Below are 27,995 nucleotides of genomic sequence, written 5' to 3'. Positions count from 1 at the left end.
TAAGTGTTGACCCACGTACAAATAGTATCTTTAGAAACATAGGGCAAACTGAATCATTGTGGAATATACTGACTGACACTAGCAGTAGGGAACAAGTCCCGAGAGATTGGGAAGGTGATGTTGAAAAATGGGAGAGCGTACCAGAAGGTATAAAACATTTGAGAAACATTTGAGGGATTTGGCTATGCAAGCGGGTATATATTCCCCACAGTTTCAGGGTCCTGACCAGGAAGCTTTCACTGCTAGAATGAGGAGTCGGCTAATGAAAAGTGGTATGGGCTGGATGAGAGATGCCCTGTTAGCCCTATTAGGGCCAGCCCAGGGACAGGCAGTGGGACAGGTATATTTGTTGTTAGGACAGTTCGAGGACGTGGACGCTGGTAAGCAAAGAGTAAGGCCCACCCGAGCAAGTGATAAACAGGGACAACAAGTTTGAGATGGGGTGGGTTCAAAGGTGAAACAAAAGATAACCAGAAGGGAAATGTTTGCAGCATTATTAAAAGCAGGAATAGAGAGGAGTAAGATAGATGGAATACCTATGGGTGCCATGTACAATACGTGGAGACCCACTGCTCTCCAAAGGGTAGGGAAGTAAGAGAGACTACGTCAGATGTGGAGGGAGGAAAGGGAACCACACTGACTGCGTCTCCCACAGCATCCCTGTACCTTAGCCTGGAGGAGGTCAGGCAGCTGTGGCGAGCCAGTCAACCAATCAGTTAGGGGTGGGACTGTGACTCCGGGGTCTGTGTAAGGGCGTTTGGTGGGACAACCAGAGACCCAAGGCCTCATATCCCTATCACTGTTTATTGGAGGAAAGGCAATGTACAACGAGACATCACATTATTAGACACTGAGGCAGAAGTTACTATTATACATGGCAATCCACATAGATATGCAGGGCTCAGAATGGTTATTAATGGATTTGGTGGGCAATTACACTGGCAGTTAGACAAATATTAGAATGGCCTTGGGGAATGGACCCCCTTGAGTACTCCCGGTATTGATATTCAACATGCCAGAAAATATTATCAGTATGGACTTATTAAAAGGTACCACCTTGCAGACCCCACTGGGTAAATTCTCTTTTGGTATATGAGCTGTGATGGTTACTGTTGGCAAGACAAAATGGGAGCATTTCATTATCCCTCCACCTTTATGGGTGGTTTTGATGAAACAGTACCGTATTCTGGGAGGGCACAAAGAGATTGGGGATACTATACAGGGCTTGTTAGCTGTGGGGATTATGACACATGCAGTATCTATGTACAATTGCCCTGTATAGTCTGTAAAGAAGCCTGGTAAGAAGTTGGCAAATGAAAGTTGATTGCCACCAACTCAATAAATATGCTCTTCCATGGTCGGTGGCTGTGCCTGATGCAGTCACTGCTATAGAAAGTTTGTCACAAGGACCAGATCCCCTGGAATCACAAGCTGAGTTGACTTTTTCATGGGAAGGTCGCCAATATACTTTCTGTCAGCTACCACTAGGATACCTACACAGCCCTACCTTACGCCATGGGCTAGTAGCATGGGACTTAGATATGTGTCTGCTGCCACTGGACATTCATGTAGCACATTATATTGATGACATCTTGATGCGCAGACCAATGGAAACTGCAGTGGCGGAAGCTCTAGCCACATTGGTACATCGTATGCGAGACAGAAGCTGGGAAGTGAACCCAGAAAAGATACAGGGACGAGCACAATCAGTGCAGTTTTTAGGCATTCAGTGGACAAAAGGGGATAGAGTCATCCCTGAAAAAGTAAAGAATAAAATATAAGACATGGCTGTTCCAACCAGCAAGACTGAGGTGCAGAAATTTATAGGTCTGCTCAGATATTGGCACAGACACGTTACTAAGACTTCAATATGCCGTTACTCAGAAGAAAGCTCGGTTCGAATGGGGTGATGAAAAACAAAAGGCATTTATAGCCACTAAAGAGGCCCATAGCACTAGTATTCACTTCCCCTGGCCCTTCGGATACCTAGCTAACCCTTTGAATTCCAAGTATTGGTAGTATAAGATGTAGCCATGTGGAGCTTATGAGAGAGACAAAAGGAGAAAGCAATACCTCTGGGCTTCTGGTCCAGAAAACTGACTGAGGCATTGCACACCATTTGAATACCAACTTATGGCCTCCTACTGGGCCCTAGTAGAAACTAAAGGGCAGACGGGCGAGAACAAAGTGTTCCTCAGACTTGAGTTACTAATTCTGACAATGGGTGTTTTCTGACATTGTGACCCACAATGTCAGTAGAGACCAACAAAGCTCCATTGTAAAATGGAAATGGTACATAGCTGATCGAGTGAAGAAGGGAAAGGAAGGGGTTTGCCAAACTCCGTGAACAAATACCATAAACCCCGAGCCCCAACTGGACCATACCTGAATCTCCTATTCAATGGGGCGTTCCGCTCGAACAATGACCTGAAGATACGTGTCACTGTGCTGGGTTCACTGATGGATCAGCCAAACGGAAGAATAGCCAAAGGTGGTGGCGAGCGGCTGCATTTAATCCCTCTACACAGACCATTATCCATCGTGAAGGAGATGGGGGAATCGAGCCAGTACACTGAATTGGCAGCTCTGCTACTAGCGCAGGGAGAAGAGATTCAGTGTCTGCACATTTATACTGACTCATGGGCAATGGCCAACGGAATAGCTGTATGGATGCCAACCTGGCAGTCACATGACTGGAAGATTGCTGGAAAGCCCCTGTGGGGAACAGAACTATGGAAACTATTACGGGCAAAGGCACAGCACATGAAAATCACTGTGCGCCATGTTGATGCCCATATGAAGGATGGTTCGGAATCTGCTGATCACAACAATACTGTGGACGGAGTAGTAAAAGCCAGAACAATTGAAGATGCATCTGAAGCATATCACTCTGGAAAATGGGCTCATGAAAAATCAGGACACTTAGGCTATCCCAGCACTGTGCAATGGGCAAGAGATCGAAGTTTGCATTTACCTGCCGATCTGGTGAAAGAAGTCTTTGGCAAGTGTGAGATATGTCAAAAGGTAAAACACATCTTACTGCCGAATAAACCGTTGGTAAAAATCAAGCAAGGAGATTGGCCTGTTCCAATCTGGCAGGTTGACTATGTTGTCCCATTACAATTCCAACAATGATATCAATATTGGCTAACCAAGGTGGACATTTACTCTGGGCTAATAGACAGCAAGAACTGGAGATGCTGGAAGTCAGGGTCGCTACAGTGTGAAGCTGGAGAACACAGCAGGTCAGGCAGCATCAGAGGAGCAGGAAAGTCGATGTTTCGGGTTGGGACCCTTCACCAGGACTGGGCTAATGTTAGCTTTCCCGACAACCAAAGCAAATCAGAGTAACACTGTCAAGGGCCTAGCACAGTTGATATCCCACTATGGTGAACCATCAGAAATACGATCAGATAATGACTCACACTTTACAGGTCAAAAGGTGCTACAATTGGATTCATTGGATGTTCCACATTCCTTACTACTAAAGCACCAAATTAAATTATTGACTCCTAATCATACATTACAGGAGTGGCTCAAAGTGCTGCCACACGCATTGTATAATGTGAAGAATTGGCCTCTGAAAGGAGGGACACCTATGAGTAGAACGTTCGGGGCAGCCAGTTACATCCTCCCAATAAACCTACAACGTCCAATGACCTTTGTACAGGGGGAAAAGTGGGGGTACACTGCCCACAACACCCACCTAATCCTTTTGAGATACTCGCCCGTGGACAAGGTGATAACTATTGGGTTTTGATAACGGGGCAGGAAGCACCAGAGTGTATAGGCAGAGGGAACTTAATGAAAAGAGAGTGAGTTATCTGACTGTAGACTGATAAGATATGATTTCTTCACAGAAGCATGCAAATTTATTATGGATGGGTGCTGCTGTGGATGATTTGTCAGTTGGCAGCTGCTCTACCTAATCTCATGAAAAAAACCACTGTGATCATTAATTTAATAAAACACCCTATTTTTATATTATTCGCATTGATGATGGTTATTTTCATTGTAGTTTTAATTTTCTGGTGTAGGTTACATACTCTTATTATATGTTCTCGCATGGCTATTGCTGATTTGCATCTGCATTTGCAATTGTAACATGCGCTGTCAAATATCGTCAGGAGTGGATTGTATAGGATGGGCCAAAGGCCTAAAAGCTGATGATGACATTCGACAGCTGCGTGAGAAAATAGATTGTATAGGATGGGAAAACAGGCTGGGAAAGTTAATGATGATATTTGACGAGCTGCATGACTTGAGTGAGTACTGTGAACATTCCTTTACCAGCCAAAGACGACACCTGCAACTTGTTTTTCTGTAGCTGTGTTTTCTGTACCAATCGGCAGTATTGTCTCCTGTATCTGCTTTCTTTGTGCTGGCTGTTTGTTACACTGTATAACAGAGAGAGAGAGATTTGTTCCAAGTTTCTGGACTTTGTCTCGGACTGGAATTGTGAACGGTGCCAGGAATGAACCAAAGCCTCCAGACCAGCCATCGAGCGAGAGGTCCCCGCCAGGGCAAAGGGCATGTGATTTGTTGCTTTTTCTCTTTTCTTTTCCATTTATTATTACCACTACAATCATTTATTATTACTTAATAAACATTCATGTTTAAGCAAATTGTTGTTGTTGAGTCTTAATTAAATTTAACCGAATCCAAAAGAACCACTTGGATACACTCTATGATCCAAAGCATCTTCCATTTTGCCACTTCCCACTTTCTCCTGTTGCCCCCTTCCTCCATCGATCCTTCTCACTCATGGGGGAGTGAGCAGCAGTAGGAATGGGAGGGAGCAGATGGGAAACAGCCAGGAGAGTGGGAAATATGAGAGGATCTGGGAGAAAAGATGGAGAAAACAGGATCAGTGGTGAAGTGGAGGATGTGTTAAAGGAACAAAAGAAGTGACAAAGGGAGCAGAGAAGCAGCAAATGGAACAGAAGAAAGAGGGGAAGACAGCATGGGTGTGGGAAGAAGTGAGAGGGAACAATGGAACATGGGAACAAAAACAGAAGTTGCTGGAAAAACTCAGCACGTCTGGCAGCACCTGTGAAGAGAAAATCAGAGTTAATGTTTCGGGTCCAGTGACCCAAACTCAGAACCCTGAGTTCTGAGGAGGGGTCACCGGACCCGAAACGGTAACTCTGATTTACTCTTCACAGATGCTGCCAGACCTGCTGAGTTTTCCCAGCAATTTCTGTTTTTGTTCCTGATTTACAGCATCCGGAGTTCTTTTGGTTTTTATTTAATGGAACATGGGAAGTGGCGAATTGGGACAGCTTAGGGACTTGGAAGTGTGAGTGGAGGAGCAGGAGGGAGCTAGAACAGTATCGTGTGACCTTTTCTGTTTTTGTTTGACCTGAACCATCTTTCATACGCACAGCTGCCCGGGACTTTGCGACAGTGATGACACAGCCAATCTATGTAAGGGCAGTGCACGGTTTGCAATTGCTGCATCAACAAACAGGTAATGCAGAAGATAATGTTGATAATGGGCCTCCATGTGGTGCATCTCTCCACAACAGAGTTAGTGCACAGAATGGCTTACCCATATAGATGAAGGTCAGATCTATGTCATAGAAGTCTTTTTCACAGTGATGTTTCCGCAGGGATATCTTAATGATTATAATTAGTGCCTTCTAAATCTGAAAGCTCAATTGGAGACATTAGGGAGATTGAGCAGGAAAGCCCAAAGGTTAAAGAATTAAATGGTAAAGTTATGTATAGTAATATATACATTTAAAATAAGTAATATGATGCAGGTAGCAGAAAAGTCTGCTCAATGCCGATGTGATTCAAATCATTTGAGGAATCTATTTTATAATTAGATACAGGGGTCAGGGCAGTGTATTTATTGATATTTATCCCAACTTCTTTTAAAATCTGAAACCTCAAAATTGAGGAGAAAGGGAAAATTACACACACACACACACACACACACACACACAGAGCACACATCTATGCATAGGAATACAGATATACATAAATGCTTGTACATTCCAAATGTATAAAAACAAAATTTTCACATTTGTTGGTGTCACGTTATCTTCGATCAGTCACAGGTTGAGAAACAGAAACATAGAATTGTTACAGTGCAGAAGTGGGCCATTCAACCTATTGTGCTTGTGCTGGTTTTATTATTTAGTGTTAACCTTCTGCCTTTTCACTGTGTCCCTGCACACTATATCTATACAAATAATCATCCAATGCCCTCTTGAATTCCTCAATTGAACCTGTCTCTACCATATTTCCAGAATGTGTATTCCATACCATAACTACTCAGTGTCAAAAAGATTTTTCCTACATCTCCCTTGCTTCATTTGCACATCACTTTAAATCTTGTTTTATCCCTTTTATGAATGGGAACAGTTTCTTCCTATTTACTCTGTTCAGCCACTCATGATTTTGGAAAGCTATCAAATCTCCCCTAAGCCTTCTCTCCAAGGAGAGCAGTCCCACTTATCCTCTCATAAACTGAAGTTTCTCATTCCTGAAGCCAATCTTGTTAATCACTCTGCACTCCAATGCATTCACAATCTTCCCATAATGTGGCACCCACAGCTGTACATAATACTCTGGCTGAGGGCTAGTAAGTGTCTTGCACAAGTTCAACATTGCCTTTTTGGGCTTGTACTCTATACATGTATTAATGAAGCCGAAAACATTATATGCTTTATTAACTACTTCCTCCACTTGTATTGCCACCATCAATCATCTGTACAGGTAGTTCTCTTTTAACGTGATAGTTGAGTTCTTGTGTGACCTCGCGCTATAGAAAATCCCCATAGAAAATCGCGTTATAGGGAAATCACTATACCTGTACAACAGAAAGTTTGCGTTATTCAAACAGCGTTCGCTATTCATCAATCGAGTTATAGCCAATTCGCGTTATGAAACACGCGTTATAGCAGAACGATGTATACACATGTATATCCAGGTCTCTCAGCCTGCACCCCCTTCAGAATTGTAGCCTATGTTTCTTATTGTCTTTCAATGTTCTTCCGACCAAAGTGCATTAAAGTGCATTGAACCTCATCTGCCACCTATCTACACAAATCATTAACACTGCACCTCATTCCCACCCCATTTTATGTAAAGGCATTAACTGATGTTACAGGAATGATATAATGATGAGTTTTGAGGAAGGGATATTAGAATTTGGAATATGGCTCTTGCAAAATATATGTGGAAAAAGCACTTTACAATTTGAGCAATACTGATGGCAAGACAATATAAGCAGGGCAAAGTGCAGTTGGAACAAGTTAGGTAGATGGCCGGATGGAGGTGCAACTACAAATACAATGAAACAACATATCAAGGAAATGGTGTAACTGTTAGGCAACCACAGAATTTGTGCCTGTAGTATGAATGTGAACTATGCTCATGTGTAACCACAGACTGCATGCCTATATTGTGATTGTATAATGTAAAGGGTAAAGTTGCCATAGTCCCAGACGACCACTGGCCTGCTCTCTCATTAGAGAGAGACGTTGGTGGTTTAAAATGAGCATCACCACACCTCAAGCAAAAGGTGAGATTGAGAAGGCGGGACCTCATGGTACCCTCAGCAAGTGCATGAATATTGTATATTATCTTTGTGTGATCACAGATTATGTGTCTGTATTGTGATTTTTATTGTTTATCTGTAAGATTCCAAGAAATTATTCGAAGTTGTAACTTGTGTAGTCTTTCGTGATTACTGAAACTGCCCAAGAATTAGAAATGTATAAACGGCCATAAATACGAGGAAACACGGTGGATATCTCTTGGCGTGACCACCAGAGTTTGTCTCCCCACCAGAGAAAATAAAGATTACTTGAACTTTGACCGTAACCCCATGAGTGATTATTTCGTCAATCCACCCTTTAACAGGTTTATATTGGAGCACATTTTCAAAAGCACGCATTTGATGAAACATGTAATAAACGTAATCTGGAGTGGTTCGTCAATTAGAGATGCAGCACGGCATACAATGTCCCAGCTTTTTTTTTTAGCTACACTGCTACTTCAGACAATCGTGGGGCGGATTTTCATTGTTTAACATTTGTATCAAACTTCTGAACATCCGTTTGGATTTAACAATTTTTGTGCCCTGGAACAGAACTTTCTGTACCTGGAGCACACACATCAGCAATTTGAACAGAGTTCACCGTGGGCCTGCACTAACTACCTTCCACTAAAATGATTTATGTTTGCAATGAAAAATTTATGCACCATGCTGATTGAAATCAGCGAATGAAGTATTTATGGTATTCCCCGAAACTTAAAAGTTCTTCCCATCGTGCACACTTCAAATTTGTTCCTTGAAATGTAAATTTTCCTACAATTTTAGGCGCAGAAGAAAAACAAATGTCAGAGCAACTTGAGTGACACCTGACAAAGGTGCAGTATGCAAATAAAGTCGCTCGTGTAAAAATGAACTTGGCTGCAAAGGGAAGTTTTCCCTCCTCCCACAGCAGCAGCAGCAGCACGACCACACCTCCAGCGGCTCGCGCTCGGATCCTAAACGGTGAGGCCCCGCCCTCCTGGCCTCAGGTGTCTCAGTGACTGAGGAGCAGTAGCACCGTATCCCGTCCCCCCTTCCAACTGCTTCAACATCAACCTCCAATCCACAAAATACACTTCCACTTCTCCCACTGCCTGCTGCATTCGATGGACGATGCCTGCCTTGCCCAGGGACCTATTGTTGGAAGTTTTTTTGGGTAAATTTTTGTCTTTTTTAATCTCTTTCTTAGATAATAAGTAATTCCATTCGCTGAAGACCGGTTAGCTAGATGAAAATTAAAATACTGCATCACTATTTATTATGAGGCTGTAAAACACATACAAAAGTAGTACAGTCTTGCTGCATATAATACTTTACGAAAACATTATCTGGGACAGAGTTTAAATAGTCTTGGAAACAATATGCATTATTAATTGTATTACAGTATATATGATTGGGACTACTGAAAACAAAACGATATAAAATATCTTCCTTTAACAGTCATTATTATTGTCATTATCACAACTAATAATAAAACAATTTCTGTTCAAATTAGTAAATCAAATTTTTAAAAAAGTTTAATAATTTGACCTAAATTGAGGAGTGAAAATTACTATTTTATAGTACAGGGCCATTATAACATAAAGCGTTTTTATTCTTGAATCAGATATGACTGAACAATCATTCACAAATAGTGGTTTTATTTTTGATTATTTTTAAACTGAATGTGGTTGTTGTGCTTAATAAAGTGGAGCTTGCTAAGATTAATTAGGTACATGTAAGTGATAACATTAGAGGGTTGGTTAGCTCAGTTAGTGTGTGGATTAGGTTAACGTCATGAGCCTGTGCTTGGATCCTTGATCCTTGTTCCAGTTAAGACAGCCTTGGTACCTGTTTCCTTGCCCTACTCATTGTAAGAAATATTCATGCCACTTGGCTATGGTACAGCAAATAATCATTATGGATCTGCCTTCTGACAACAAATTCATGAAGGAGAATGGTTAAGTTAGCAGATCAATAATGGAGAGACCTAGATTAATAGTCTCAAACAATGTTCATTCAAATTTTAAAAACTATAATATTTATCACTTCAAAAAAATGTTGCTATCAAGAATTTATTGTTTTATTAAGAAAACATAGCTCAGAATGGGTGAATTATTTTAATCATTTTGGAAGGTCTCAGCATCATTGATGTCTGCCTTCCACCCTATTGCAGACTTTACTCACCACCTGCCAGACCAGACACCCTATTCTCTGCCTCTGTGCTTGTTGAAGACGTGTTATGTCTGTGACAGTTTTCAATTTTGATGAAAAATTTGAATTGATAACTGTTCCTTTCTCTACAGGTACTGCCTGACTTGCTGAGCTTTTCTATCATTTTCTATTTAAGTTTTCCAATATTTGTAGTATGTTGTCCTGTGTGCTGCAATTGAATTTCTCCAAAAAGAAAAACTGTACATTATCTTTATTTTACCCATGTCAAATCACTATGACATTTACTTGTTTTTGTTTTATAATTGTGCACAATTTAGAGATGTTGGCTATGAAATTTAATCCTGTATTGACACTAGTTCTGGAACTGCAGAAACCCCAAAGTGAACACATGACAGCTGGCATGTTTCCAGGCACCTCTGGTACATTCTACATTCTACATGTCACAGCCTGACAGATAAGTTACAAGCCCAGGGATGCCTTCTGTGCACAGGAAACATGCAGAATGGGAAATCATGATGTCAACCAGCTTTTAGCATTGATTTAATGAAAGATCTGCCCTGCCACTTTGTACCATCCAGGTCCAGAGGTGATTTCATTGAGACATTCAAGGTTATGAAGGGCTTGACAGGGTAAAAAAAGAGGCTGAGGAATCTGGAACGAGGGCATACAGTTTCAGGAAAATGGCCAACCACTTAAGACTGAGCTGAGGAGAAATCTCTTTACTCAACAGGATGTGAATCTTTAGAGATATCTACCTCAGAGGGTTGTGAATCCTCTATGTATATAAGGTTGAGACAGACAGATTTCTTGGGTCTCAGGGAACCAAGAGATATGGAGAATGGGAAGGAAATAAGTTAAAATCAGCCGCAATCACATTGAATGGTTTGACAGATTGTAATTCTTCTCCTGCTTTTATTTCTTGTGCTCCTATGCCCTGCTAAACCAAAGTTAATTACTTTTAATTAATTACTTCTAACTAAACAAGTGGCTAACTGGATGAGGAACCCCACCATACCCCAGATGATAAGGCAGCACTTGGTGATCTTCCTGCACCTGAAAATGAGCCTGAACATTTTTTCCCACAAAGTCTTTGATATAAATCAGAATTTTTTTTTTCTTGTTTGTTTTAACCAGATTGAAATTTAATTTCCCCCCTCTATAAACAGCGGTGGCATATTTCCCACTGCCCTTGTTTGTGGACTTTGATTTTGTAGTGACCTCAACAACACTGTTGGAATATTAAACCTGAAATACTGCCTCTGTTACACACACTTAGATGCGGGGTGTTGGGCGAGGTATGTGTTAAAGTTGTTTTTTCAACGCTTTGACGTCTTTTGCCCTTGGAGGTTTTTTTTAACCAGTTCCAATAAAAGGAAAGAAAGAGCCTTGCCGCATTGGGTTTTCAACTGAATGAAGTGTCTCCATCACTAACATCTTTGTCTGTGTGGCAGATGGCTCTTGTTAGTGGGCGGGAATGTGGGCTCTTGTCCTTCACATATATCTGCTTGATTTGGGAACTTGCTCCTTCTCTACTTAATTCTGGAGAGTAGAACTCTGCTGGCCATATTTTGGGTGCATCTCCCTCAATTTCTGCTACTTCTGTCCTTAGTGTCTCTCATTTAACTTGACTGAGTGAGGCATCCTTCCTACCCCATCTGTTCATTGTTATGGAAACCCTTTCAGGTATCAGTCAATTTGGGCCATGAAATGGCCTGCCATTTCAGGCTTCCTACCTTCAACTCTTAATTTCTGTGGCCTTTCCATGACTCGTTATTCCCTTTTTGGTCTACGTTTAGCCCTTTGAGTTTATATATTATATCTCAACCCTTTTGAATACCACTTAACCTCTGCGGAGTCACTGAACCTTGTCTAGCTTTGTGCACTTTTATAAAACCTTGCTGAAGTGGCTTATTTTCAGGTCCTCCTTCCTTTTCTTGGGAGCCAGGCAGAATCTGTTTTACTTGATTTGCCTCATCTTGCCTCATTTATTTCCTCTGGGTCCCTTCTTGATACTATTTACTTTGGCAACCTCTAGCTTGCCCTTCCTTGACTCTTTTGGCTGCTTGGACTCCCTTGCTGGTTCTCGACTCCTCTGGGCTTTTTTGAGGTCATTACAACTTGATTGCTGACCAGGTCGTTACTGAGTAGGAAGTCGGTCTCTGCTACCGTTCGCTCTGAGACAATATACACTGTCACTGGGCCCGAGACTAAATTGCACCATGTGGAGGGGATCAGAAAAGTACCCTCCGCCCACTTTCCTGACCTGAGCCAGACACAGGGTGAAATTTTAGAATCTTCCCTGATGTTAGGGATTGGGTAGTCCCATTGTCCTTGAGTAAAACAACAGTAAAACAAACTTGCTTTCAGGACAGTGTACTGGGACACTTTTTGCATGAGCCACAATGCCTACAGCTTTCAGGGGAATTTACTTGGATAGGCCACACATAGGGCACATTATCCTCAGTGGCTAAATTCTACATCTCAGATCCTCATGGGTTCTGCTACACCCTCTATCTTCCTCAGAACTGATCAAGTCAGCATACATTATTTCTGCTGGCTTCCCTTTAAAGCTCCTGGATCTGGCCAGCAATGCCCCACTTTATTGCATGGGAATGCACTGGCCTCTGGGCGTTCTCCCTGTGGACTTGGGGAAGGGCTTTACTCACACTCATTTATACATCCATTAAGAGATTCAAAACGTGGTTGTAGGCTCAGGACATTTAACTTGTTACCGAGTGGAGAAAGTTTTCTCTAGCAGCTTCCATCTATCCAATTGTGTGACGAGATATTGAGTGGTTTCCAGTTCTGATTCCTCATCAATCTGGTCTAATTTTGAACTCAGTCAGCACTTCATTCCATTTTCCTTTGTTGGGCAGTTCCACTTATAATTCCTTGGCTTTTACCTTTATTTGGATGTGCCCAGGGGAGCTAGCATTTCATTAGTTAAATTATCCTGTTTTACGAGTAATTCTGTATCAGAATGTGTCATTTTCCAATGTTGGAGTAGAAAGTTTCATTGTAGATGTTGATTTTATTTTAGAAATCATTTCAGCTATCCAGTTTTCCCCTTTTGACTTCCAATCAGTTTATTTTGATTTGTTTCTTATATTTGGATTTTTGTCAAATGTCATGGTTCAATGTCATGGGTTTATTTTGGAATTGAGGCCCCAAACAGATTATGAATTTTGAAACGAATCTGTCTCCCTGTTCTCACACCAGTCCACAAGCAGAATATGATTCATTTTTTCCCTGTTTTAAACAGTGATGATGCGTTTCGCCTGTTCCTCTGTTTGTGGACTCTGCCTTTATAAACACTGAGGGGGATGAGAAAGTATTTCACAACACATATAAATCGCAGTTACACAAGGTGAGGTCAAATCGAAAAGGATAAAGAGATTATTCAAATAACAATAACTTAATTAAAAACAACTGAGGGATATTAGGTTATCATTGACCTTGCCTTCAAGATGAAGTCCATGTGTCCAAAGCTTGAGTTAGCAATTGGGAATTCTTTTATGGAAGCTGTTGATTGACTAGCTGTCAGTTCAGGAGTTGTAGACAGTTTCTTCTCTTTAAAATTCCACATGAAGGTCACCTGAGTAACATTCCTAAAATGTTACTTTCGTTTCACTGTAGAGAGTGCAAAATTCAGGGCTTTGGTTACAGGACCAAAGCTTTTTCTTTGTAGCCTGAAGTTAGAGGTTTTGATATGGTCAATAAATGTGGAATGAAGTACTGTTGATTATTTAACTGATTGCTATTTCAAAATGTGTTCCTTAAAAAGCAGTCAGGTTAATTAATGTGGGAGTTGTGAGACCAAGCATCCCTTTGGGGGATAGGAAGAACACAGTTATCATCAAGACAAAAGCTTGCATTGCACATAAGCAACTTTGCATGACCCAACTCAGAGGTTATGTGAAGCTATTTACCTATCTTCCGATGGGATAGGGATAACATTCTTTTGTATTAGGGTCTTTCTTAAAGACAAACTGGACTATATTTTACTGGAAACTGGCTGTCAATTGTAGTGAGTTTCAGGCGGGAATTCTCTCAGTAAGCCTGTGAGACTTTTCATATTACATTCCAAAACTTGCCTTATCTATGCACCTTGCCTCTATGGTGCCACACCTGTCATATCTTCCCCCTTGCTAGAGATGAATGTACTCACCGCTGCTGGCATTGCTCATGATTCCCTGGGCTGGCACCAACACCATATTTAACATATAATTGAAGGGGAGGCAATGGCCTAGTGGTATTAATACTGGACTGTTAATCCAGAGACCCATATAACGTTGTGGGGACCCGGGTTCGAATCCCTCCATGGCAGATGGTGGAAATTGAATTCAATAAAAAAACACCTAGAATTATGCATCTAATGATGACCATGAATCCATTGTCGATTGTCAGGAAAAACTCATCTGGTTCACTAATGTCCTTTAGGGAAGCAAACTGCTGTCCTTACCTGGTCTGGTCTACATGTGACTCCAAACCCACAGCAATGTGGTTGTCTGTGAACTGTCCTCTGGGCAATTAGGAATGGGCAATGGATGCTGCCTAGCCAGCGACGCCCTCACCCCATGAATGAATAAAGGGAAAAAAAAAATACCAGGTCAAGTCCTGTCCGTCCAAAGCTGTCCTGTAGGATTAGATCATAGATCATAGAATCCCTGCAGTGTGGAAACAGGCCCTTCGGCCCAACAAGTCCGCACCGACCCTTGGAGCATCCCACCCAGACCCATCCCCCTATAACCCACGCACCCCTGAACACTACGGTCAATTTAGCATGGCCAATCCACCTAGCCTGCACATCTTTGGACTGTGGGAGGAAACCGGAGCACCCGGAGGAAACCCTCTGCTGATTTGCCCTGGAGATGGCAGACAATGGTAACTTGGTACCCTGACAGGAATTAGAGCTCCTGATGGGCGGGGTAGTGCAGAGGAGGGCTGTCCTTTTCAGGACCAGCGGAAGAGACCACACCATCAGCCTGGCCTGAGGTTTTCATGAGGATCAGTGCCAATTTCATAGTCCACCATCTACAAGGTGCAAGTCAGGACTATGGTGGAATACTCCCCATTGCCTGGATAAATGCAGTTCCAACAACTCTCAGGAAGCTTGACACCATCCAGGACAAAGCAGCCCACTTGATTGACACCACATCCATCCTGACTTGGAAATATATCATCCTTCCTTCACCGTCACGAGGTCAAAATTCTAGAGCTCCCTCCCTAATGGCAATGTGGATCTACCAACACACATGGACTACTGTGGTTAAAAAGAAGGCAGAGGTCATGTTTCACATAGTCAGTCTCAGACTCAGCCTCTCAATCTAGATGATTCCCTCCCCAGATCTTCAGTTTCCCTTCTTGGTTGCCCTGCCTGTCAATCCCATCAGCTTTGACTTTCATCATGTTTCCACCCAATCCATTTACTAATCTGTCCATCTCCCCCTACTTTGCGCGCGTGCGCGCACACACACACACACACACATACACACTCCACCGAGCCCCAGATATACCAGGTCAACATGACAAACAAAGTAATGCACTGCATTCCCATTGAAGTCAGGTTAGTGCTGATTGTGGATGACTCCACATCACAGAACTCCTTTCCCTCTCATTCCCTATCAACTTCACCCTTAAATGTTGAGTTGCCTGCCTTCATAATTATTGTTCCCTCTCCATCCCAGCATGCTGCTTCCAATATCCAGAATTGACTTCCTGTATTTCCCTATCACAGCAGGAGCTTGTGATAACCCACCCTTGACTTTCATCAAGTTGACCCCAGGAATGATCACCCTTGACCAACTTGTATGGACAGCGGTATGCACTGCTAACTGTCTAAATTCTAAAGTGATTTTGTGTTTGAATATTTAAGCTACGATTGCTCATGAAAAACAAAACCCTTAACTCCTCTGTCATTCCAAATTGCTGCCCTGTTTCTCACTTTTCTTTTCTCTCCACTGTTCTTGAGTGTGCTGTTGATTGTCAAATCCATGCCCATTTTTCCCACAGTTTCATGCTTGTACTTCTTCAATCAGGGTTCACTCCTGTCACAGCTGTGTAATGACCCTGATTGCATCCTGTTTGACTTTGACCATGATACATTTGGGACTTTAACAACATTAAAGGCATGCAAGTTGTTGTTGGCAAGTTAGAGCTCATCGAAAACCTCATCTGTAACCTAACTCTCACTATCTCATTCACCTATCAGCAGCTAAACCAGGTTGGCTTTCCATGGTAAACAAAAACCCATCCAGAGTTACGGGGCCCAATGGCCTGTTTCTGCATTGTAGGGATTCTATGATTGTATGATCTGGTAACTTCTGGCAACCATGATTTTAAAATCCTCTTCCTTATTTTGAAATTCCTCCATGACCACGCCCCTCCCTATTTCTGAATCATCTTCCGCCCTTAGAAAATTCCAATATGGAATCATGAAATTATAGAAAGGTTATTAGCAGAGGAGGAGGCCTTTCAGTCTGTCAGGTCCACTGTGACTTTCTGCAAGAGAATTCAGTTCATCCCCTTCTCTCCTTTGGTTTTAATTCTTATTTCTCATCTTCTGGAGCTTAACCAATTCCCCTTTGATAGCCACAATTGAATCTGCCTCCACTATCTTCTCAGACTGCAGTGTATTCTAGATTTGTATTTGCTCCATAAATAAATTTCCTCATGCCATGTTTTTAGCTATTTTGTGAATTGCCTTGAATTGCTCAAAACCTTGATTAATCTTTCACAAATTTCAACCTATTCCATGTTTATGCTTTGCCAAGCTCCTCGTAGATGCTTGGAAATCTGAATAAGTTGAGCAATTTTTCTGAATAAAATAATAGATAATTTACTGAGCGGTTTACTAAATCGAAATGGGATAGGGTAAATGATGGCTTAGCGGTATCATAGCTAGACTATTAATACAGGGACCTAGATAATGTTCTGGGGATCTGGATTCGAATCCCACCATGGCAGATGGTGGAATTTGAATTCAATAATAATCTGGAATTAAGAGTCTAATGATAACCATGAAACCATTGTTGATTGTTAGGAAAAACCCATTTGGTTCAATAATGCCCTTTAGGGAAGGAAATCTGCCACCCTTACCTGGTCTGGCCTACGAGTGACTCCAGACCCACAGCAATGTGGTTGACTCTGGGCAGCTAGGTTTGGGCAATAAATGCTGGTCTAGCCAGCGACCCCACATCCCATGAACGATTTTTTTTTTAAAAAATGTCATTAATATAGGTAAGAAATAATTGAGGCCCTAGGATTGATCCTTGTGACACTCCGCTAGTTACGTCTTTCCAACCTGAGAAAGAACCATTAGTTCTGGCTCTCTGTCTTCTGTGCATTAACCAATCCTCATTCCATCCTAATTCACTCATTTAATTTATTCATACTAATGTGAAACACTGCATTTTCTGGAGGACTAACTTTTAGATTTCCTTTAATGTGAGTGGCCAATCCCAGAGACTGACAATATTTAGTAATCTGATCTGACTAAAAGGAAATCTGTTCAAATGAAACAAAGGTAAGTGATTAAATGATGATTATATTCTGTTTATAATTTTTCAAATAGGCACTGTGGAATTTTAGTTTACAAAGACAATGTGTGCACATCTGTGCAGATCAATTGAGCAGATTTATGTTCTGGAGAGAAGCTAGCTCATTCTAAATTCTAAAGTGGAGTTTGTGTTTGAATATTTAAGCTACACTGCCTCATATTAAAAAAGCCCTTGACTCCTCTGTCATTCCAAATTGCTGCCCTGTTTCTCACGTTAACCAATTCCCCTTTGATAGCCACAATTGAATCTGCTTCCACTACTGCCTCAGGCTGCAGTGTATTCTAGATTCTATTTGCTCCATTAAAAATGTTTCTTTATGTCATGCTTTTGGTTATTTTGTGAATTGCCTTGAATTGCTCAAAACCTTGGTTAATCTTCTACAAATTGCAACCTATTCCAAGTTCCTGCTTTGTCTGAATAAAATGTTGACTATTTTGTTAAAAGTAGATAACTTACTAAATGGTTTACTAAATTGAAAGGGACATTTATTTAAGGTGCACTGATATTCAAGCTTACTGTTTCACTTGGTGGTGTTGACTTTGGTGATTCTGCTCAACAGTCTGATCAAGGAACCAGAACAAACTTATTCATGTATTCATTAAAATTCTTGGTGCTGAACATCATTATGGTGCATAAGAGAGTGAAAGCTGAGGTAAACTTCATGGGTAGACAGAATGTTGTCGGCTGTGAGCACTTTGACTGTCAATTCATCACCATTCAACAGTCCTTTGTGATTAGGCACTTCTGAGGAAGAATCCTAGATTTAAAATCAAAATGCCATTCTTCCAGAATTTGTTCCTGGGATATGGGTGTCATTAGGTGGTCTACCATTTACTGTCCATCCCTAACTGCCATTGAGAGGGTGGTGGTGAGCTGCCTTCTTGAACCACTGCATTCCTTTCGAGTTCAGTACACCAACAGCATATTCACTTAGAAAAAGTGAAATGAGTATCAAAATTTATCTTTCAAATTTACTCTCCAATACAAAGCTAAATTTGTTTGTCATATGTTTAGTTGGGAACTCAAAGGGATGACATCACGCCTTTGCATTTGAGTGCCAGTGAGTTGCAAACTCAGTTTCTAAAGCCAAAGCTGGATGACTGATGTTTTTGCACAACCAATTACACCCAGTTTATGTAACTACAATATACTAACGTGGTGTATTAAAATTCTGGTTTATAACATGCACACCTTGTTTACATTACTTGTACTTTTTAATTGTTTTTAACATTTACTGGGATGGTGCCAATTTACTATCACCTATTTTACACAAATGAACAAATCAAAATTATCTCCATGCTGTCAAGAGCAAGTGTAGTCTTCAAAGAAAGACCATCAAAGAGTATGGATTAATTGGCTCAGAACATGCAGACATAATTCTGTTTCTGTCATATTTATAAAGGATGGATTTCTTTATCGTTTCTAGTACCTTTCCCAAGCTGCAACATTGTATGAAATGTTTTATGTGAGAAAAATTGGGTGAAGCCTTTTCTGACTAACGTCATTGTTTAAACAACTTTCTTCAAATGTTTTCATATTCCTGCAGATTGCCCTTGATCTGCCCATGGAATTTCCATTCAGCTCATTTCATAGAATCATTAGAATCCCTACAGTATATAAAGAGGCCATTTGGCCCATCAAATCTGCACCAACCCTCCGAAGAGCATCCCACCCAGACCCACCCTCTCACTCTATCCCCGTAATCTTGCATTTACCATGGCCAGTCCATCTAACCTGCAGATCCTGGGTTAAGGTAGAAAACTGGAGCACCTGCCGGAAAACCATGCAGACACTTAACACTGTTAGAATGTGACAAAACAGGAAAATGCAAGATGTATAACCCCTACCGTATTAATTATTTGGAACATCTTAAGACCATAAGATAAAGGAGTAGAACTAGACCATTCAGCCCATTGAGTCTGCTCTGTATTTCAATGACATTGTAGCTGATCTGATCATTCTCAACTCCACTTTCCTGCCTTTTCCCTATTGCACTTGATTCACTTACTGATTAAATATCTATCTGTCTCTGCCTTGAAAATACTTAATGACCCAGCCTCGATAGCCCTCTGCAGTCAATAATTCAACAGATTCACTACCGTCTCAGAGAAGAAACTCCTCCTCATCTGTTTTAAATATGTGACCCCTTAATCGGAGATCATGTCCTGTGGTCCTCAACTCTCCTACATGGGGCAACAGCCTTTCTGCATCAACCCTGCAAAGTCCTAAGAATTTTGTCTATTTCAATAAGGTCACCTTTCATTCCTCTAAGTTTTGACGAGTACAGGCCCAACCTATTCACCATCTCCTCAGAAGAAAATCCCGCCATACCTGGTATCAGTCTAGTGAACCTTCTCTGGACTGCCTCTAAAACCAGTTAATATTTCCTTAGATAAGAAGCCTCAAAATGTTCATAGCATTGCAGGTGTGTTCTAACCAGTGCTTTGTACTTTAGCAAAACTTCCCTACTTTTATATTCCATTCCTTTTGAAATAAAGGCCAACATTCCATTTGCCTTCCCTATTACCCTCCAAACTTGAATTCTACCTCTTTGTGATTGATGGGCGAGGACTCCCAAATCAATCTGTTCCACAGCTTTCTGCCGCTGGAGCTGAATTCTGCAAGTAATAAGAGCACATAAATAAGAATAGAGCAATAATTATAGGTGACTTTAATCTTCATGTTGATTGGGTTACTCAAATTGAAAAGGGTAGCTATGACAATAAATTCATAGAGTGCATTAGGGATAGTTTCCTAGAGTAATATGTCATGGAGCCAACCAGAGATCAGACTACTTTGGGTAATGCGTAATGAGCCAGGTTTAATGAAGGATCTGAGTAAAAGGTCTTTTAGGAAATATTGATCATAACATTGAATATGCAGTTTGAGAGTGCAAAACTTGGGTCAGAAACAACTGTGTTTAACTTAAATAAGGCAAATTTAGAATGAAATAAGAGTTAGCTAAAATGAACTAAGCAAATAGATTAGCAGGAATGACAGTAAGCAAGCAGTGGCAGACGTTTAATGGGGGTAATTCATGACTCTCAACAAGAACACATGCCAGTAAGAATGAAAGGTTGTAAGAGAGGGATAAACCAACTATGACTAACCAAGGAAGTTAAGGAGAGAGTTAAGCTGTAAGAAAAAGGCATATTAAGAGGCCAAAATCAGTGATCACCCTGAAAACTGGGATGAATTCAGAATCCAGCACAGGATAACTAAAAATATAATAAAGAGAAAATAAACTGAGGGCAGACCAGCAAGGATTATAAAAATTGACAATAAGAGCTTCTTGAATTGTATGAAAAGGAAGAGGGAGTTCAAAGTGAACATCAGTCCTTTAGAAAATGAATCTGGGAAATGGTTTTGGGGAAAAAGGAAATGGCAGAGGAGTTGAAAAGATATTTTGCATCAGTCTTTATAGTGGAAGATACTTCAAACATCCCATTAATACAAAAGAATATGGAGGAGGAATTAAGTCCATCTCCATCTGTAAAGAAGTAGTATGGGGATAAATTCCCTGGCCCTGATGGCTTCCATCCTAGGATCCTAAATGAGGTTGGTACAGAAATAGTGGATGTACCAGTTGTAGTTTTCGAAAGATCAGTGGATTCTGGAGAAATTCCAGAGGATTGGAAAACTGTTGAAGTGACACCACTTGTCAAAAAGGGAGGGAGGTAAAAATAAAGGATAACAATATGCTGATTAACCTAACATCTACTGTTGGAAAAGTATTGGAATCAATTATTAAGGAAATAATAGCTGCACATTTGGAAAATCATATCTAACCAAGCAGAGTCAGCATGGCTTCATGAAATGGAAATCATGTCTGACTAATTTGTTTTTTGAGGAAATCTCACCCAGAGTGGATAGTGGGGAACCAGTTTTTGCCCTTTTGGATTAACCTATCTATATCCCTGTGCAGACTCATGTCATACTCATCACATGCCTTTTCACCTATTTTTGTGTCATTTGCAAAGTTGGCAATAATACTTTCACTTTCTTCATCAAAGTCGTTAACTTATTTGCAAACAATTGTAGCTCCAATACTGATCCCTGTAGCACATCACTAGGTACAGGTTGCCATCCTGAAAATGTCCCTTTTCTCCTAACTCACTCTCTTCTGTTAATTAGCCAAACCTCTACCCGTGCTAATATACTACCTCCAGCACTGTGGGTTTTTATCTCATTAATTCAACATCCTTATCAAGTACCGGCTGAAAATTCAAACATAGTACATCTACTGCTTCCCCTTTATATAATGTGTTACCTCCTAGTAATTTTTTTCCAGACATAATTTCGTATTCATGCAGCCGTGTTGACTCTGCCTAATAATATTATGTATTTCTAAATACACTGCTATTACACCCTTTACCATAGACTCTTAACATTACCAAATAACAGATGTTAAGCTAGCAGGCTTATTACCTGCTTTTTGTTCCTTCCCTGTTTACATAACGGTTTATATTGTCAGTTTTCCAATCCTTTGGGACTTTCCAAAATCTAAGATCTTAGTCATACTGTTGTAGAGATCTAGAGGTGTTTTCTTTTAAAGTAGACTTTTCTGAGTTCTGGGCAGTGCTGAAAAGGTTCATTGCCCATTCCTATAAAACCGAGTAGGCGATTGCAAGAGGAAAGTTAAGAGTCAATCACATCATTGTGAGTCGAGAGTCACACAGAGGAAGACTAGGTAAGGATGGTAGCTTACCTTCCCCAAACAGAAAATAATAGTGAGGGTGTTGGCAGTCCCCCTCAGGCACAAATTAACCCACCATCCTTGTCTGTGAAGCCCTTCACTCCTGTACCTGTCCCACTGACGTGCACATCCAACCCTCTGTTATGTTGGTACTTCGTTGGAACCAGGAAGGCTGGCAAATGGTAAATCTGAACAGGAACAATTTATTGATCATGCTGACACCTCCACAGCTAGTACTAGGTTGGACCCAAACTCTGTCCCTGTGGGTCACCTGACCAGCTCTTTAAAAGGAGCAGCACCCACAACTACATAACACCTTTCCACTCCCCCCTGGTGACCCTTCCATCCGTTGCACGACAGACTTCCATCCTTGGCCAGCCTCCTTCTTCCCTGACCGTTACATTCCGCCTTTCCCACTTTGACTGAACAGTCGAATTAGGTTAAAGGGTAGGTCAATAAAGATTCAGTGGCCAAAATTATGAAGTGACGTTGCAGAATACACAGAATTGATGGTCTTATGATTTTTATCACTGCCCTCATTAATACATTTCCTATTTGCTTTATTTATACTCTTCGATTTATTTAGGGGAAGGCAATGGCCTAGTGGTATTATCACTGGACTGCTAATCCAGGGACCTAGACAATGTTCTGGCGACCCAGGTTTGAATCCCACCTTAGCAGATGGTGGAATTTGAATTCAATAAATATCTGGAATTAAGAATCTAATGATGACCATGAATCCATTCCGATTGTCGGAAAAACCCATCTGGTTCACTAATGCCCTTTATGGAAGGAAACTGCCATCCTTACCTGGTCTAGCCTGCATGTGACTCCAGATCCACAGCAATGTGGTTGACTCTAAACTGCCCTCTGGGCAATTAGGGCAGGGCAATAATTTCTGCCTGGCCAGCAACGCCCTCATCCCCTGATTGAATAAAAGAAAAGAAAACCTTCCCAAATTTGATTCCTTGCTCCCACCCCCCACCCTCCATTCCAGTATTCAGTTTAAAACCCTCTACACCACCGTAGTGATGTAGCTCACCAGAATACTTGTTCCAGAGCAAATAAAACCAGTCCAAAGATATAGGCAGCATGACGGCTTAGTGAAAACCAAGTGACTGTTGGTTGTGAGGAAGGGTCACTGGACCTGAAATGTTAACTCTGTTTTCTCCTCCACAGATGTTGCCAGACCTGCTGAGCTTTTCCAGCAACTTTGTTTTTGTTCATGACGGCTTAGTGGTTAGCATTGCTGCTTCACAGCGCCAGGGATCTGTGTTTGATTCTGGGTGACTGTATGGGGTTTGCATGTTCTCCCCATATCTGTGTGGTTTTCCTCTCACAGTCCAAAGATGTGCAGTTTGATAAATACAGGGTTGCAGGGATTGGGTGGGATGTTCTTTGGGGGGTTGATGCAGACTCGATGTGTGAAATGGCTTCTTTCTGCACTGTAGGGATTCCATGATCCCACTTTCCTCAGTGCTGATGCCCGTGCCCCACGAATTGAAACACATTTTCACCCACACCAGTCTTTCAGACATGTTTTCATCTCCCTAATTTTGTCAATTTATTTACCAACAATTGCTGTATTGAGCAGGAAAGTGTTGTAGCCCAGGGCAGATCTGTTCAGTGGTGGCCTTAGTAAGCAAATGATTTCAGTTGTAGTGTCTCTATACCTCTGTCTTGGTGTCTTCTGAAAGGGTAAGTAGCCATTTCTCCAAGGATGATTTGCAGGACGGATTGACGAGCTGTAACACCCTGGACTGATGAAGGTGACATGGCAACAGTCAGGAATGCGGGAATACACATTGTGGTCGCAACAATGTTCCCTGTAAGCCATTGTGCTGCCACTGCTCCCAGTTTTGACTTCCAGTTTCAAAAGCTGCTGGCATGTACAGACCTCCTGAAGTCTCTAGAACAAAATTGTTGGTTCACAGACCAATTGGATCTTGAAGGAACAGAAGCCTTTCCTTTTGATGAATCTGACTGTTCCTCACTTAGAGCCTTGATGGTGATATTAGTGCAGTCCATGATATACTGCACCGAAGTTGAGGAACCTAATGTGGGAGGTGAAGCCACTGTTCCTTGAGCTTTCAGGATCCCTTTTCTGAAATTGTGTGTACTGTTGAATTCTTGGAAACAGAGCATCAGTAAGCTGCAAAATCGTGGAATGCAGCGGCTTACAAGACATCACCAAAGTCCACGCTGATCCTTGGAAAAAGTCAACGATTCAAGGCTGCTGTGCCTTTGATAGCTACTGGCAGGGCATGATGATCAGTGTTGTCAAGTGAGAGGTCTGCTAAGACAAGAGCATAAATTTCTATGATCATCTGCCCAAAGAGCTGCCATTTTCAACAGAATCTGCTGGTTCTCTGGCTATTTTCTCCAGTTACCTCAGTTTCTGATGGTGCAGCCTATAATGAGGCTGCAACCTCTGGTGCCTTCCTGCCCCTCAGTCCTCCTGATGCCCATGGTTCTGCCTCTTCAAGAGTGAGCTATACGGTAAATGGAAAGGCCCTGGAGAAAATTGGAGAGATCTGGGTGTTCAGGTCCATTGTACCCTGAAGGTGGCAACGCAGGTCGATAGAGTGGTCAAGAAGGCATACGGCATGCTTTCATTCATCGGATGGGCTATTGAGTACAAGAGTTGGCAGGTCATGTTGCAGTTGTATAGGACTTTGGTTTGACCATATTTGGAATACTGTGTACAGTTCTAGTTGCCACATTACCAAAAGGATGTGGATGCTTTGGAGAGGGTGCAGAGGAGATTCACCAGGATGTTGCCTGGTATGGAGGGTGCTAACTATGAAGAGAGGTTGAGTAGATTAGGATTATTTACATTAGAAAGACGGAGGTTGAGCGGGGACCTGATTGAGGTCTACAAAATCATGAGAGGTATAGACAGGGTGGATAGCAAGAAGCTTTTTCCCAGAGTGGGGGACTCAATTACTAGGGATCACGATTTCAAGGTGAGAGGGGAAAAGTTTAAGGGAGATATGCGTGGAAAGTTCTTTATGCAGAGGGTGGTGGGTGCCTGGAACGCGTTGCCAGCGGAGGTGGTAGAGGCAGGCACGATAGCGTCATTTAAGATGTATCTAGACAGATACATGAATGGGCAGGGAGCAGAGGGATACAGATCCTTGGAAAACAGGCGACAGGTTTAGATAGAGGATCTGGATCGGCACAGGCTTAGAGGGCTGAAGGGCCTGTTCCTGTGCTGTAATTTTCTTTGTTCTTGTTCTTTATTGTTCTGCTGAGAATGTTGCGGTACATTGCCTGTGTTATGCTCCCACCACTAGTTGCTGCTGTTCTAGTACTCAGGTATTTTGAATCCTGAAACCTTCTGATGCCCCTGTGATGCCTGGACAATAAGGACCATTCCACTCAAGTGGACACAGACTACTTCCTGCAAACTCATCCCTCCATGTGAACTGGCATATCAACGGCTTATTGCTGCTGTGAGCTTTGCTTGTTGCTCTTGCCCCACCTAACTTCAGGACTGGCCATGGCTGGCACTCCTCTGTGTAGCTGGTCTGCTCATAAATTGGTTTGCATTCCTTGTGCTCCAGCAAAATCTCAACTTGTACTTTATGAGTTCTCCGTGAATTCTTTGGTTTTATTAATTGGACTCTGTTGCAGATCAAGTGGATTCCAGGGAACAGCCTCTCCTGTCCTGATGAAGTTCACCAACAGTAGAAACATCAACTGGGAGTTAGCATGCCTGTTGGCCCCACTTCTTTCACATTTTCCCAACTCCATTCCCATCTGAGAGTCCAGCCCACATCGTTAATGCCATATATTTGTCTGGTTTTATCTCTAATGATAAGCCATTTTATTTTTAATGTCTAAATTACTTCCTGCTTCTGTATACTTCAGGATAAGGCATTGTTAACGTTTAACTTTATTAACTCTGGGCAAACGTGAACTTACAGTTAAAACTGAAGCATGTTAATCAGTATTTCTCTTTTGCAAGTAATGTATTCTTCAAGAGAACGTGCAGGACTTGGTTTGCACAGTTATGCCTTACGCTGAACACTTACTTGCAGAATGTTCTGTGAATTAGGAACACATTAAATGTATTTTCAATATGAAGTTTTTGAGAAGATTTGTAGCTAGGGTTGTGGATGAGGTGGGTGTAGGCAAACCACCCCAGCAAACAGAGGCATATAAATAACAAGCGGGACAGAACACAAACGCTTCACCGGAGACTCACTAATGATGTTACCTGACAGGGTGATGAAATGTCTGCAATCAAACACACTAGCTCGGCAAGCAAGTCTACAACTGCATATTTTCAATATATTACTAATTGTAGAAACTATAATGTGTTTAACTGAATAACCTCTAGGAAGGGCAGCTCCTTTGTAAAGACCTTTTTAGATTTAAACCTGTTTTTCTTGGGAATGGGATTGTGGTGGATTTTAGGAAATCGTACTCCTGTTGCACAGTTCCAATGGGTAATGAATTCTGTAATGAATGCTGGAAAAGTAACATTTACTCCTCGCAGCTGATGCCCTATGCCCATGTCAGATGTCATAAAATTTATTCTTCAAAATAAATATAAATTAACTTTAAAGCTTGAGTTAGCCATACTCTGATTTGTGAGAAAGGTGTAGACTCAACCATCATTTGAGTGGCTTGCAGACATTTTGATGCACACATTTATCCGCATAATGGTGCATTAGCCACGCATTTGCCCACTTACTCAGCCTTGTTCAAATCACATTGCGACCTGCTCAAGGCTCGCCTTATGACCCAGCTTTATATCATCTGCAAATTTTGAAATATTACATTCAGTTCCCTCATCTAAATCATTGACTTAAATTGTGAATAGCTGGGGTCCTAGTACAGATCCCTGCGATATCCCACTAGTCATTGCCTGCTGTTCAACAAAAGACCCATTCGTTCCTACTCTTTGTTTGCCAACCAGTTTTCTAGACCTTTCAAAGCACTAACCCAATGCACTTTAATTTTACACATTAATCTCTTATGTAGGATTTTGTCAAAAGCCTTACGAAAGTCCTAATAAACCACATTCACTGGCTCCCACTGATCCACTCTACTAGTTACATCCTCAAAGAATTTCAGTAGATTGGTCAAGCATAATTTCCCTTTTGTAAATCCATGCTGTCTGTGTCTGATTCTACCGCTGTTTTCTAAGTGTCTGCTATAAAGCCTTGATAATGGATTCCAGACTAGACTCACTCGTCTGTAATTCCCTGTTTTCTCCCACCTCCCTTTCCAAAAACTGGGATTACATTAACTACTCTCCAATCCAAAGGAACTGTTTCAGAGTCTATAGAATCTTGAAAGATGACCACCAATGCATCCACTATTTCTACAGCCACTTCCTTAAGTACCTGGGATGTAGATAATTAGGTCCTAGGGATTTATCAACCTTCAATCCCATCAGTTTCTCCAACACCATTTCTGTACTGAAATGGATTAGCTCCAGTTTATCACTGTCACTAGACCATGTTTCCCATTATTTCTGGTATGTTATTTGTGTCCTCCTTTGTGAAGCCAGAAGCAAAGTCTGAATTTAGTTCATTAATCATTTCTTGGGTCCCCATTACAAATTCCTCTATTTCTGACTGTAAGGGACCTATCTTAGTTTTCACCAACCTTTTTCTCTTTACGCACCTATAAAAACGTTTACAGTCAGATTCTGTGTTCCCCACAAGCTTACTCTCATACTCTGTTTTCTCTTTCTTAATCAATCCCTTGGTCCTCCGTTACTGACTTCTAAATTGTTCCAAAGCCCACTTTTTTCTTAAAAACTGAAAGAACTGCGGATGCTGTAAATCAGGAACAAAATCAAAGTTGCTGGAAAAGCTCAGCAGGTCTGGCAGCATCTGTGAAGAAAAAAGCCAGAGTTAACGTTTCAGGTCCAGTGACCCTTCCTTAGAACTGTTATGACAGGAGTAGGGGCTCCCCTCTAATAATTACCCCTAACGCACCCAGAGAAGCTCATCTTTCCCCTCGTAATCTACTAAAAGAGTGGTTAAAAGAAAGAAAATCCCTGATCTCCACTTTACAA

The 27,995-nt window shown here is 41.5% G+C and overlaps 1 protein-coding gene across 1 annotated transcript in view; it reads left to right on the top strand.

The window, feature by feature from the left end:
- Nucleotides 1–2,460: 2,460 nt before the first annotated feature.
- LOC109914674 (PGAP2-interacting protein) overlaps nt 2,461–27,995 on the top strand; it is a 115,318-nt gene continuing 89,783 nt past the window's right edge. Inside the window, exons 1-2 of the mRNA XM_048599521.1 lie at nt 2,461–3,053; nt 5,387–5,470. Of these exons, the coding sequence (XP_048455478.1) occupies nt 2,461–3,053; nt 5,387–5,470 (677 nt within the window). The remainder of the gene's footprint in view (nt 3,054–5,386; nt 5,471–27,995) is intronic.

The sequence above is a fragment of the Rhincodon typus genome, chromosome 1 (genome assembly GCF_021869965.1).
Source record: "Rhincodon typus isolate 14 chromosome 1, sRhiTyp1.1, whole genome shotgun sequence".
Classification (NCBI taxonomy): Eukaryota; Metazoa; Chordata; class Chondrichthyes; order Orectolobiformes; family Rhincodontidae; genus Rhincodon; species Rhincodon typus.
Note: the sequence above shows the minus strand (reverse complement) of the source record. Positions and strands in the feature narration are given on the sequence as shown.